Source organism: Anser brachyrhynchus (assembly GCF_964034855.1).
Source record: "Anser brachyrhynchus genome assembly, chromosome: 4".
NCBI lineage: Eukaryota > Metazoa > Chordata > Aves > Anseriformes > Anatidae > Anser > Anser brachyrhynchus.
Genome location: NC_137698.1, coordinates 17,172,064 through 17,185,838, shown reverse-complemented (window position 1 = coordinate 17,185,838; position 13,775 = coordinate 17,172,064). Strand labels below are relative to the sequence as shown.

At 44.1% G+C, this 13,775-nt stretch overlaps 1 protein-coding gene across 4 annotated transcripts in view; it reads left to right on the top strand.

Annotated features, from left to right (window-relative positions):
- The window catches only part of CDKL2 (cyclin dependent kinase like 2), a 21,561-nt gene extending 7,786 nt beyond the window's left edge, over positions 1 to 13,775 (top strand). For 2 of the 4 annotated variants that reach the window (XM_080590406.1, XM_080590403.1), the window contains 12 exons: positions 3,594 to 3,788; positions 4,569 to 4,747; positions 5,575 to 5,687; positions 6,003 to 6,142; positions 7,063 to 7,151; positions 7,693 to 7,819; positions 8,699 to 8,973; positions 9,437 to 9,527; positions 10,341 to 10,452; positions 10,574 to 10,680; positions 11,408 to 11,500; positions 12,650 to 13,775. In XM_080590406.1, the coding sequence (XP_080446532.1) occupies positions 3,594 to 3,788; positions 4,569 to 4,747; positions 5,575 to 5,687; positions 6,003 to 6,142; positions 7,063 to 7,151; positions 7,693 to 7,819; positions 8,699 to 8,973; positions 9,437 to 9,527; positions 10,341 to 10,452; positions 10,574 to 10,680; positions 11,408 to 11,467 (1,488 nt within the window). In that variant the 3' untranslated portion in view covers positions 11,468 to 11,500; positions 12,650 to 13,775. The other 2 variants (XM_080590405.1, XM_080590404.1) reach the window with 2 other exon arrangements.

The window sequence follows — 13,775 nt, the reverse complement described above, 5'->3', positions numbered from 1 at the left end:
TGAGGCTCGGTCGGGTCCTGTTTGTGCTCCCACAAGCAGCCAAGCCATGGTGGATTCATTTACCCCTTGAACTTTTCCCTCTGGCTAGCTGCTGTGCTGGGTTTCCCTGGCTAGCCCCGACTCAGTCAGAAGCTTGTTTATGTGCCCGGTATTCAGCAGGTAAAGGTAAAACGAAGTGACCCCAAGGTCTCTATATGCCTTCCTGGGAATACTTGTGTCCTCTCTGCCTTGTGTACCGAAAGACAGTACCTTCCTGATATTGATTTGCTGAAAACAAGGCAAATGTTGAGCTTATAAAATCTGCAGGTAAATGGTGACCTGGATGTGTGACATTGGGCCTGACCAGGCTGGGTGCTAATGTTATCTGATATGGAAATCTGCTCCTAGGAACACGGTGGGGTTTTTATGGCACTTTCCTGGCAGGCTTGAACTGCCTGCAAGAGGCTGGAGGAGGGCAAGCAGCAAACTCCTGAACCTTATCGGTCAACGGTTAGCCCCTAGGCTGAAGCCAGCTGGCATTGTGTCTCTTGCTGCCTGAGTGTGTGATTTGTCTGTTATCGATTGTGGACTCTTTATCCTCACATAAATGCCCATCTGCCTGTTGGCTTCTTATCAGCAGCGTTACGTGCTGGCAAGCTCTGTAGTCTCATTGTGTGGGTTAGTTCATTAAAGGTTCTCCATGGGCTGTAGATACTCTGGAAGAATACCCAGGAGCTTTAGATAAATAAGGGGGGTTTGTGTGCGTGCTCTTCAGTGTTCCATCATGTGGTCTTCCTGCTCCCTGTTCTGGCTTTGTTCTTTATATGAAAGCTTTTGCAAGTTCCTAAGCTGCTTCACTGCAAGGTTTTTCTGCTGCGGTTCTTCATGAGTAGGATGATAAGGATGCAGGTGGGATTCAGTGCCAGGACACACATTTGTTCTAGTTGTTTTTTTCACCACCTTCAGGCCCTGTATTCTCCACTGTAACCTCTAGCAGCAGTAGCAGCATTTTCCTTCTTCTCTGAGCTCCAGTGAAAGTGTGCGCTGTCCTGCCTTACTCCTCCCAGAGGTGTTAGGTACCTTGGTGATTTCTCAAAGCAGTGTGCACAGAAAAGTGTCTGTCCCTGTGCGAGGGCACACATGGAAGTGTTAAGTGTTAGGACATGGCTGAAGAAATTCTTTTGGTGAAGAAATGAAAGAGTCTGATTACAGTCGGGGTATATCTAGGCTTCTCCTCAGAATGTGGGGTGTGCTGGAGGTGGGGATGTGTGCCAGCCTGCTACCATTCCACTTGGCTTCCACAGGAGTCTCTTCCCAAGTCCGCCAGACTCCAGTCCCTGTGCTGAGGAGGGGAGAAAGTCATCTCTGCCATTGCTGCAAGAGATGCAGATGCTTAGAGTTAATAGTATTGTAGTTGCTGGAGCTTGAGATGCAGCCAGCAGCTCAAAGCATAGTCCCTCAAACGCTTACAGCAAGTCTGCATGAGTCTGGATTGTACCTGGTCTGCTGGCACGCCTCGCTTAGTTACTGAGTCAAAGCACGTACCACCTCCCAGGTGTGTTGGAAATTAACTTGTTTTCCTGGGTAAATGGGAACTTAGCAAGGGGGACTTTTCCATATATAGCTCAGTAAATGGCCTCTCACAGTGAGAATAAATATCAAGAGATTTAATCTTGTAGTTTCTTCACTTGCTCATTCCCTGTGAACCTTTTATTTTATTTATTTATTTTTTCTGTTCTGGAGTTTGGGCAGAAATTTAATCTTTACTGAAAACAACAAAATCTCTTCAGATCCCCTGTGCAGGGAGTAAATTATTCTTGAGAAGAAAGCTTGAGGAAACAGCTGAGAGGATTGAATTGCTGCAGCTTCTTTGAACTTGATTCTGAAACGCAGTATTAAGAATATGACAGCATCTGTAAAAGCAGTTCACCTGCTGATGACCTGTGCAGCAGTCCTCCCTAGCGCAGCACCCCTCTGCGTGGACATGGATGTGACCACAAAGGGCATAGAGGAACCGGTCGCTGCTGAGCCCCAGGATGGGAGCTACAGTCTCTCCCTCTTATTGTTAAGTTGCTCCACTGAGCCTACATTTTACTGGTCTTTTAAATCACAAGTGTTTGCCAGATCTTAGCACCTCAGCTGTTATTTGCCCCTGGCAAAGCTGGTAGCGTTTTGCCCTACCTCCAGTCATGTCGACGACACTGTGGAGAAGTGCCCATAGGACAGCACTCGATCTTGCAGCTGCCAGAGTCCGAGTCTTGGTGCTGGAAAAAACTGACCTGGGGATGCCGGCCAGGGAGGGCAGAGCCTGGCTAGATTTGGCTCAGCGGTCAGGGCAGTGCTTGTGCAGAGCAGCTCAGCTCCTGCACCCAGAGATCCTCCTGCATCTTCACCCACGCAGACCTGCCCAGGCAGGGATGCTGGGTTGGGAGGTGTCAATACATAACGAGCAAACTCAGGTACTGCGTTCAGATCAAAAAGGTACAAAAACCAGCCCCCCACTCTCGATTTCTAACTGAGCATCATTTTACAAAATCTTCATCTTTCAGACCTCCTGAGAAATCGGTCTGCGGTCCTTTTGCATCTTCCTTGGTCGTGGTCCCTGAGATCTGCAGCTTTTCCCTCTGCATAATAATAAATAAATAAAAGACAAAAATCTTCAAATCCTTGGCTTGTCACTTTTCACTCAGAATCCACTAGAGACAGTTTAATCAAAGCTGTTTAATTGTTAACTGGAGTATTTTAGGTAAGAATGCTGAACTTTATCCATTCAGTGTACTTGTATTCTGCCACCTTGCTTATTGTAAATGTGCTGGCAGTGCCAACAGAAGTGCTTTGGGTATGGTAGGAGCGAAAAAGAAAAGTCTTTGAACGGTCTTATAAGAAAAATTAAGATACAGATATTAAGTAGTTGGTGATGAACTGGCAGCTAGGTAGAACAGAGGTATTGCAACTGGTTTGGGAACTATTTGAAATGGGGATTTAAGAGATTTTTGAAAGGAATTCCTAGAGAAAGGAATGAAAGAGAAGAAAAGCAAAACTTATTGGAAATATGGGAGAAAAGAGATGAATCTGCTTTGGGTTATTGAGAGAGGCAAAAAGTTTTCTAAAACAAAACATTGACAACTGTCTTCATCAATTCTTTGGGTGCTTTGAATCCCATCTGGAAGGAGTAGCTGGCGTTGAACCTTGTACTTTGCTTTGAGGCAGCTGGCAGGGTAGCGTAGAGTTACTTGGCCACCTTTGTGAGAATGTCTCATAAATAAGTTTGAGTCTCAGACACAGCCCAACATTACAGCAACAAGCTCTGTTTATTGCTCCTTGAGCTGTTTGCAGCAAAAAGCAATGCCCTTAGCCAGTATTTTATTTATTTCTGGGTTCCAAATACAGGTGTCTGCATATAGGAGGTGGTGGAAGTCCTCCAAGTTACCTTAAAAAGTGGCAAAATAAAGCCTGTCGGCGAGCTGATTTTAAGAACAAACGAATGTGGGTGCTAGGACAGGAAGAGCACTCTAGGGCAATGCATCTGCTGGGCTGTAGTTAAAAGTGTCTGGTCTTAGTTTACTCATTACATGTTTTTATGCTCTCACTAAATATTTCCTGTTTTATAACAGCAACTCAGGCATGAGAATCTCGTGAACCTGCTGGAAGTGTGTAAAAAGAAGAAACGGTGGTATCTGGTATTTGAATTCGTGGATCACACAGTGCTTGATGATCTTGAGGCATTTCCAAATGGACTAGACTACAGCAGGGTTCGGAAATACTTATTTCAGATTTTAAGAGGAGTAGCATTTTGTCACAGCCATAACGTAAGTATGCATGAGAAGTGTGTTCTGCACTTAACTTCGAATGGAGAGATACAGAGATGTGTATTTGGTACTTATTAAAACTTAGAGAAATAGAGCTTGGGCTGGAAGATGGAAGTTGAGCAGAAGGGCCTGACTGAGTTTCACACTAGCTGTCAGAGCTTGACATCAGCTAATCCAGTAGTCTGTCAGTGACTGACCTGTGAGAGTCCTTCAAAGGAAGGGTCCAGAGGATTCAAATGCTGGTGTCACCTCACTGAAGGCTGACTTTCCTCTGGCAGAGGGATATGGTCTCTCTTTCAGAAGCTTTATTTTTTTTTTCTTCAACATTTTTAGGTTTTTCTTTTTGACTGATTTGTAACATAGGTTTGCCAATTTAATCGTGTTCTTGTAACTATGATGTATGTATGTATATATTTATTCTTATGTTTGGAGAAGCTGTCTCACATGTGTTCCTAAAATACTCTTCACGTTCAACTGCAGGGTATGCAATACTTACAACTTTTAAACTTGTGATTTTAAAGTATAATAAAGTGTGACTGTAAAATATCTATGGTAAATACATGCAGAGAGGCACATAAAATTAACAATTCTGTACAAAACCTGGAGGTTTTGTGTTCACCTGTGCACTTGAGTTGGCGCTTGATAAATAAACTCTGTGCATTTCCCATGCCTGCAGAAATGTAATTTTTTTACCTGGATGTGATAAAGCTACTGTTTCTGGTGGGCCAGTCATTTTAGCATGGGGAAATGATTTGTCTTGACTTGCTTTTCTCTGTGCAGATAATACATCGGGATATTAAGCCGGAGAACATACTAGTCTCCCAGTCGGGAGTTGTAAAACTGTGTGACTTCGGTTTTGCTCGCACATTGGCAGCTTCTGGGGAAGCTTACACGGACTACGTGGCAACCCGATGGTACCGAGCCCCAGAGCTGCTGGTGGGGGATACCAAGTACGGCAGGTAGGAGATGGGCAGGGAGGCCGCAGAAGGGCTGTGGGACTGGGGGGTGCTCTGCTCCGGGGGGAGGCAGAGGACTCTTGCTTGGCAAACAGGTTAAAGGAATGCTGGTTACTTGCTTGTAAATGCTGAAGCTTTTCTCTTTTCTCCTCCTCTCTGGAGCTAACTACTGCCAGTGCTAGGCTTTCCTTGCTCAGGAGGAGAGGAGCAACTGAGCCAGCCACGTTCCTAGTCTGTTGTCTGTAGGAACTTGTTGGTTGCCAGTGCTAGTAGAAGAGAAGGCTGCTTCCCCCCTGCACAGCTGGAGTGCTGGATGGGAGGCAGAGAAGTCCCTCTAGACGATATGAGACAGACATTTCAGGAGGGAGGAGGTGGAAGGAATGAGATTTTTCTTGCCTGGTTCTCCAGTGCTGCAAAAACATGTCAGAAATTAAACTACCTTTCACAGGCCTGTTTGTCCAGCTCTTTATGTCCCTAAAGTTCATTTCTGGTGAGTGCCCTGGCAGAAAGAAAATGGGCTTACCTTTGTGGTCTCCAAAGGGCAAAAATCTTATGTATTACATTGCACTGGAATGTTTAAAGCACTGGGGTTTGGAAATTGATTTCAGATTGGTCAGGCTTCTTCTAGTGTTTGCCTGCTTCAGGAGCTGAATCCTTGGCATTCGTCAGAGCACTTGTAAGCTTGGAAAACAGCCGTCTTGCTGTTTATGGGGCCAAAGCTGCCCTTGGGGCTCCTAACCTGCATAAGACTTGCTGGGTGCTGGCCCAGCTCGGCCTTTAGCTTCGAGAGAGGAATGAAGCCGTGCTGAGCTGGGATGTTTTTCTTCCAGGGCTGTGGATGTGTGGGCTATTGGCTGTCTGGTAACGGAAATGCTCACAGGAGAGCCCCTGTTCCCCGGAGATTCAGACATTGACCAGCTCTACCATATCACCAAGTGCCTGGGTGAGAACAGCCTGTCAGGCTGCTAGTGCCTGCTCACTAACAAAGGGGTTCAATAAGTCTTGATGGGAGAAGAGGGTGTGGGAAGAGACTTTGGTGTGTGCTGAACTGTTTCTGAGAGCATGATTTCATAGCGTCTTTTATGAAGGGGGGCTAGAAGCTTGTGAGTACAGATGGCATCAAGTCATGGTGCATGAGTGGAAAGAGAGTGACCTACATTGTAGCCCTTTCAGTAATGCTGATCCAGTATTTTGGCCTCTTGAACATTCTGTAGGACTGCATTTCTTCCATGTGGTTGCTTTGGTTGTTTGATTCCAGGTAATTTAATTCTAAGACACCAAGAGTTATTCTATAAAAACCCCCACTTTGCTGGCATGAGGTTGCCTGAAGTGAAGGAGGCTGAATCTCTGGACAGACGATACCCCAAGCTCTCTGCTACAGTGCTGAATTTAGCCAAGGTACGTAACTGACCATTTTGGAAGTTCCTTGGAGAGGTTCTGTCTAGAATTTAATACAAACAGTTCTCTGTTTACTTGTCCCTTGCCTTGGGGAACTGAATGCAGCCTGCAGAAAGGGCTAGCTCTGTTAATCTGGCTTGCTTTCAACTACCCATGCAATGATGAACTGCTTGGGTTGGCAGGTCAGTGAGGACCATAAAGGTGCTTCAGTTGCTGTCCTGCATGATGGGTCAGTCATCCCAGAGCCAAAAGGATCACTGCACACCCTCTGAGGGAGGCTTGTAGCATGCCTTGCACCTCTTCTGTGGATCGTACACAGCTCCTTACATTTTCCTTGCTAGCAGAGCTGTGTGGATACAGCGTTTTCTGGCAACCCTCTCCACAGGCTGGTGGAGGCGCTGCAAGCAAATAGGCCTGGGTGGGATGACATCCAAACACGCACCTTGCTTTTGAGCTGTGTGTCTACTGTGTGGGAGCTAGGAAGCATACAACTTGTAATTGATCCTGAAGATTTTTTCTTCTTTCACACAATGAACTGGAGCATTGATATGCTGGGTCACTAAAATAACCTAAAAAACTCTTGGTTGTGTTTGAAATGCCTCATGAGCAAAACAGTTTCTAAAGCTTCACCCAAACAAATGTGGTTGAAAACAAGAGAGTTTTACTGGGATCTATTTGTGTGGCAGGTATTACCTGTGCAATCAGTCTTTGTGAACCCTAGTGATTAGAATGGATGTAGCCGGCAAATACTAAATTTTTCTTGGTGGAAAAAGTGTGTATGTCTCTTGGGCCTATCTCAGCATAAGAGACCCCAGAAGTGGGAGCTTCGCAGCTGTTTTTCTTGACTTCATTTGGAAATATTAAAGCTTTTGTTTCATTTCCGAAGTATCTTCCTTCTAATGTTTACATTGGTTTGACAGAGGTGTTTGCAGATTGACCCAGACGAAAGACCGTCTTGTGCTGAACTCTTGCAGTGCGATTTCTTTAACGAGGATGGATTTGCTGAAAGGTAAACAGTTCATTTCTTGCTCAAAATAGGACAAGATTAAAAGGAAATTAAGCAGTTGTGCTTGAAGATCGCATGCTGATTTTGCGGAGCTGACAGTTGCCCAGTGTTTTGGTTTTGTTTGGTTTTAGCCTTCCTGAAAAATGGGAGAAGAGTTGAATGGGAACACAGCGCAGTAGCATGTTTACCACATTACCTTGTCACACTTGTCACAACATTAATTCATCAGTGTGCGCCCAGTGTCACAGCATTTTGCGTAGTGGGTAGTGTTGTCTGGCAGTGTATTTAGTGTCCGCATCTATACCAGACTGGGATACAACCTCCTTTATTACTGTGATGTGGAAAGTGTGCATGTGTAAGACTTTATTTATTTTAATGGATAAATTGTATTCAGTTGGCTTCTCATTACTTAAAAAGACAAGGTTTGTTTGATTACTTGGATGGCTATAACAACAGCCTGGGCTGAGCACTAACTAATGATATTTAGATTAACAGAAGCCTTTTCTCTCCCCCTCCCTTCCCCTTTACATGATATGTAATATAGATTTGCTCAGGAGCTTAAATTAAAGATTCAGAAAGATGCCAGAGACCATCAATTACAAAAAAAATCAAAAATCAGCAGAAAGGATAAAGATGATGCTTTAGAAGAAAGAAAGATGCTTGGTGTCCAGGTTAGTCGATCTTTGTTTTCCAAACCTGTATTTTTTTTGTCTTTTAAAATCAGTATATAAGTATGTGCTGCAGTTTAATTGCATAGCAAAAATATAAGCGTAATTTTACATTTCATTAAAAAAAAAAGACTAAATAACCGATGTGCCAGAGAAGCTCACCTCTGTAAGTCACTGTAAGTCTAAACAGTGCTGAAGACTTAGTCGTTCAGTTAAAGACATCACAGCAGTCCTGTGCCCCTGTAGCTCTGATGCTCGGTGCAGTACAGCCTTCAGGCTGTTGCACAGAAATTCTGTGCCTTTGGTGCTGACTGGCTGCTACGAGTTGCTCTGGTGCTTGGCTGGACAGTGTCCAGGTGGCAATTTGGTCAGTCCCTTGTCAGTAAAATGCATCGCGATGCAGTTACTGGCAAATACAGAGCTGAAGGGAGAATCAGTTAGAAAGTGTAAGTCATGTTGGATGAGCAAAACATATTTGTATGCGTCTGTTTACCTGTGTTAAAGTCCCGTCTCCAAAACTGCATATGTTGCTTTCAATCAGATACAAAGGACTAGAGGCTTCAGAGTGACATTGAGGTGACATTGGGCTTGGTTCTTATTTCTTTGGAAGTGACACATGATACGGCTGTTCTTCCTCCATCACTTCCGATTACATTCCAAGGTGACTTATTTACAGAGGGTGCTGGAACCCTGACAAGTTTCCTCCTTCCAAGTTTAATGGCAAACAGGTTTTCTATCTCACTACTAAAAACAATGCCATCTCCATCAGATCCTTGCAGAGTTGTGCAGGTTTAGGCTTTTGACTTTTTCCTGCATGCGCAGCTCTAAGTTACTTTTTAAACATAACTATAAAAGAAGTACGATGCTTATCTTCCCAAACAGGATTTCAACATTGACCCAAAGAGCAGTGATGCAAAGCTGTTCAAAGTGAAGTGCTCTAAAGCTGATGGAGAGAAAGCAGAGCGATCTTCCAACCACAGCTCCCTGTATGACAGTGCAATCAACCCATTTAAAATAGGCCCTCAAACCAGCCTAAAAGATTCCAGCAGCAGCTTGGACTATGCCAAGAACACAGGCATAGTTATTCCTCCCATCAACCAGAACATTTCTCCCACTATGGCTGGGATGGGGCCTGTGCCTGGAAACCATAACTACAGGTATGGGAGCAGAGCTGGAGAAGCTTGTGTCTATTGACCCTGCTGCTGAGAAGCTGCAGTGTGCTGAGGGAAGTGCAAGGGGATGATGTGGGAGTGCGAGAAGGGGGTTTGGGACAGGATGCAGCTAGGAGCAGCTCTTGGGAGGAGGGTTGTACATGGGTTAGAAAGCCTGGCTTCACCTCGAGCAGCTGTGAGGGTCCACGCAGCCAGGGGGTCTCTGTGTTTCTGCATTTGGCAAAGCACTGCTGGACAGCAACAGCTTGCCAGCAGCTGTGATACTGGCCTTTCTCTGAGTCCTTTGGATGAAACGTTTTTGTTAGCTGGGCCCATGGAGAGTGTTATCCCGTCGGGCCTTTTCGCTTACTTTTTAATGTCAGTGGTTCTGGGTGTCTTGCATTTGTTTGTATTTATATTTACCATGTTACCCTGGTTAACACAAAGTTTGGGTCATTTTTCATTACAGAGTTGATGAAAAGAGTAAAAAATACTTGAACCCATTTCTAAAGCAAAGGAAGCGTTCTCCAGCAGGCCATTATAGTGTAAGCTTGACATCGGTAAGTTGTGTCTTTCCCCCTTGACTAAGTAAAAAATAAAATTCTGAAGTATGTGCTGTATTGTCTAGAATTCCTTCTGTTGCAGCCTTCACCATAACTCTCAACTAGAAATACGGTGTTCTTCAGCCCTTTTTTCCAACAGTTGTGTCATCCACTATCCTTTGTTAATATTATCTTATCTGAAACACGTTTTATGTTAGAGGACTTTTTTTTTAAAGGAAGGGAGGGAGCAGTCCAACACAGGATACCTGGATTATATACCTGGAGCCGTGGAATATATCTATGACATCTTTCCTGGACAGAAAGAGTGGACCCTGCGTGCTGCACTGCTGAAGCAGAGCTTAGGATTTTGATTTAACTTTTTCAGGGCTTCGTTTAATCAGGTCACAAATGCATGTGAAGTTGCTAATGAAATCAAGTGATATACAAAGTTCTCCATTGCACTCACTTCCTAGATAATATTTTTCCATATTAGCTGGAATATTTGACTGTTTCCAGAGAACTAATCTGAGCCATTCTCCATTGTATTTTGTCTCTTTGAAAGCGGTCTCATTTAGATGATCAACATTGTTTTTGTTGTTGTTGTTTGTTTGTTTGTTTGTTCTGTTGTGGCCATTGTGTTGGTCTTTAATGTGTAAATTACATTTAATCAGAATGAATTCCTTTAAACACAGGGCATACTCTTTTATTTTACTACTGTGCAAGTTCCAACTACAGCAGGATAACGCTGTGTTGATAAATTTTAAGTTTGAAACTTGAAAATAGCTTTGTTTTTTATATTCTGCACAAGCTGGCACTTAGAATTCATTTCAGGTTTCTAATGACAAGAACATCCTTCAGGCAAATAAGAAAAAATGGGAATTCTCCAAGGCAGATGTGCGTTTGCCAGAACTAAATCATCTCCCTGAACTGAGAGGAGTGGAAGGTATGAGCTTTAATGTCCTCTGCATAAAACCTTGATCCTAAATCAGTGGCAGAAGGCAGTCTGCATTACAACAGTCAGCTCTGGCTTCTTTAACACTGTATGCATTGGTTGTATTTTGCAGCATGGCATCCCAGATATCCCAAAAAGGAAAATAAAACAGTTTCAGAGTCACGGGTCCCCTACCTTGCTGCTATTGATCTCCATAACCCAAGTCTGGCCTCACAGCAGGTAAAAAAGGAATAAAATAATTGTTGGTGCTGTGTTTTTCTTTGGTTCAGATTTTCTGAACAGTGTGACCCACAAGGTTTCTGCCTGGCTCTTAACAGAAGCAAAACTTGTCTTGGTTTCTCAAGTGTTTAAGTAGAAACATCGGAGGCCTTGAGCTGGGGGGGAAGGAGAAGGGTCACAGATGAAACATGGGGCTCTGCTTTTCTCTCTGAGGTTAACTAAATACTGTGGTTTTTACTGGCAATGTGAATTGTTGCAATTTCATCTGGCTGGGTCGAGGTGGAAGTAAACCCAATTTTCCAAAATTGAAGGAAAAACAGGAAGAACGTGTTTTGAGCAGAATTGTTCTGACTGTGCTATACATTGAGGGGATGAGTGCAGTAGGGAGGGAGAAAGTGTGGGAGTCAGGCATAGGGAGAGAAAGAAGGGAAGAGAAGGGAAGTATTTGCAACTCTTAGAGGTTACTTCCCCAGTAACGCTGAAATGCTGTGGGAGCTGTGTAATTCCCTAGTCTGCTGCCACTTTGGCAACCTTGCTTCCAGTTGAGGTTTGGCAGACTGTACTGGAGGGAAAAAAGGTGTATTCTTGGCATAATCTTTTGAAGTCTGATTTGATCGAAGAACAGTTGTGTGTTGGCATTGCATATGTACCTAGAAGGTGGTTTCTTGTTGTTCTCCCTATATGATACTACAATTGGAATTTGAAAAATTTCTTTCCCAATTGACAGATGTCAGGGAACTCGATGCCTGATGCATCAGAAGCCGGTTTCCCTAGAGTTGAGCACTAGCATTACAGAGAAGATCACACTTGCCTTTAAAAGGTAGGCTTTAATTTCTACAGGAGAGCCTCCTGGTGTCTTTCAAATGGGTTGTTTCAGAAACAGTTAACTAGCTGGGAGGTGTGATGGGAAAATTATTTTACATTTCACACTCTGGGTGTGAAGACTGCTTACTGAGGACCGCATGCAGCTTTCTTTACAGATACTGAAACGGGCTGGGGCAGGTAAATCATTTTTTGGGCTGAAGTGCAGGGCACGGGTGTTGGAAATTAATTCACTCGTTAATCTGGGAGTTGAAGCTGGTAGAGTAACAAAAAGGGAAATAGCTGCTTAATAATGATGTCATGCAATTTAACTTGATCTAAGTTTATTACTGTAGCTGTTGAGCAGTTCTCAAAGTGGTTTTGTCTGCAAAAAAAAAATCAAAGAAAAGGTTGTGGGGTTGGTGTTTTTTGTTTTTGTTTCTGTTCTTTTCTGTTTGTTTGTTTGTTGAGATATTGTTACCTCTTGTTGCTCAGCTTCTTCCAGGGAATCTTGTATATAACAAAGTTTCTCTCATGTCTCTTGAAAGCAAGAACTCCAGCGGTTTGCTGAGGGTTTTTACTCTTGGTGATCTCCCTGAGGCTGGACGGAACAATTGCACCTTGCAAAGGGAGCAGAAGTTGGGGAGGAGAAGGGGGGGGAAGGAGGCAAGGTGCTCTGAAAGGCTCCTCAGAGGCTGTGCTCCAAAATCTTGCTGGCTTCATTGGAACCTTGTGTCCTGCATAGATGGGCTTGTCATGGCAAGACTGTTAATGTGAAGGTGCAATCCGTGCATCATAATTTTATAGTTTGGGCTTTGGTGTTTCCTCTTTGAGGCAGAGGAGCAACTGCTAACTCTGAAATGTGTTTTTAGTCTTGTGCACAAGTACTGCACGTGCTCTTAATCTAGGTGAGCGTATTTGGCACATACATGCATGTGATGTGCTGGCTTAATGCTACTAGGAAGAAAGAAGACGCAATCCTGATAATATAAGTGGGGAAAAAGGAACCTTACTAAAGCTGTTTCATCTGTGAAACACAAAGGTGTAAGTGCACAGCTTTAGGAAGTGCACAGCTTGTAATGAATAAAAGTAAAGGAAGCCTGTCACCAGGGAATACCTCCGTGTTTTTGTTTGCCTGCATCATCCTGCTTTTCTCCTCTTGATGCAGGTGGCTGACACAGTGGGAACAACCCACCCAAGTCTCCAGGTGCTAACACCACGCGGTCTCTGGAGAAGAGAGGAGGACCTCTTACTCTCATGTTAGCCACTGGACTGTGGTGGGAAGTGGCTTGGGTCCAGTCCGAGGACAGAGCTCTCGCAGCCATTGCTGCTGGATTTCTTGCATGCGAAAGAGCTCTCAAAATGCTGACTTCCTGGCTTAGGGCCAGGTCTTGGCAGGCTGCTCAGAAAGAAATAGTGGTTGTCAGTGTGTGTTGGGCAGAAGCTGCTCTGGAGTATTTCAGAGGAGGCTGGGCTTTCTTTTGTTTTAACTACTGCCCTCACAAGGGGGGGGTTCTTTTTAAATGAGTGGTGACAAAAGCAGATAGCTGCTGAATTTGGTATATTTTGGTGGGCTACCTGCTCTGTATTGGAAAGCACCTTTGCCTTGGCAAAAATATCCACGAAAAAAATGTGCAAGAAATTTAAATGTGTAAATGTTCCTAACTGTTCCTTTGAAACCCTCGCTCTGCTCAGCAGCATGTGTGAACTTGTGTTAGGTTCCTTTTCCCTCCATGCTCTCTTCCCCCAGACTTCTGGGTGTTAAACTGGGCCTGTTGTCTGGCTGCACTGGATGAGCGTGTGTCTCCTGTTAATGGTGAAGGAAGAATATCGGCAAAAAATACTGAACTGCAATGCAGGTGGCATGTGGAAAGGTTTTTGTGAGTGCTCAGCAAGTCACTTAGTCTTTTAGTAAGTCATAGCCCTTTAGGTCCCTTGAGGGAATGGGACTTGGAAGTGTAAACCTCAACAGCGGCTTGTGGGGAGAAAAAGAACAGATCACTTTTATCTTTGGACTGTTATGCGTCCACTTTTGCTTATCTGCTCTCAGCTGGCTTTGGGCAGTTCTTTGGTATCCCTGTGCTGCCCTCAGCCTTGTGTTCTGGCAGCCTGTCACAGCTCGCACCCCTGAGTGGTGTAGTTAACTTTCGAACTTGTTGCCTTTCCACAAAATAGGCTCATTGATGTATCATGGCAGAATACAGTATGAATGCCATCATATTTAGAGCTCTGTTGCTATGCTGTTTTGACAGATACGTTACAATTTTTAAATAAAAGGATATTAAAATTCCAAA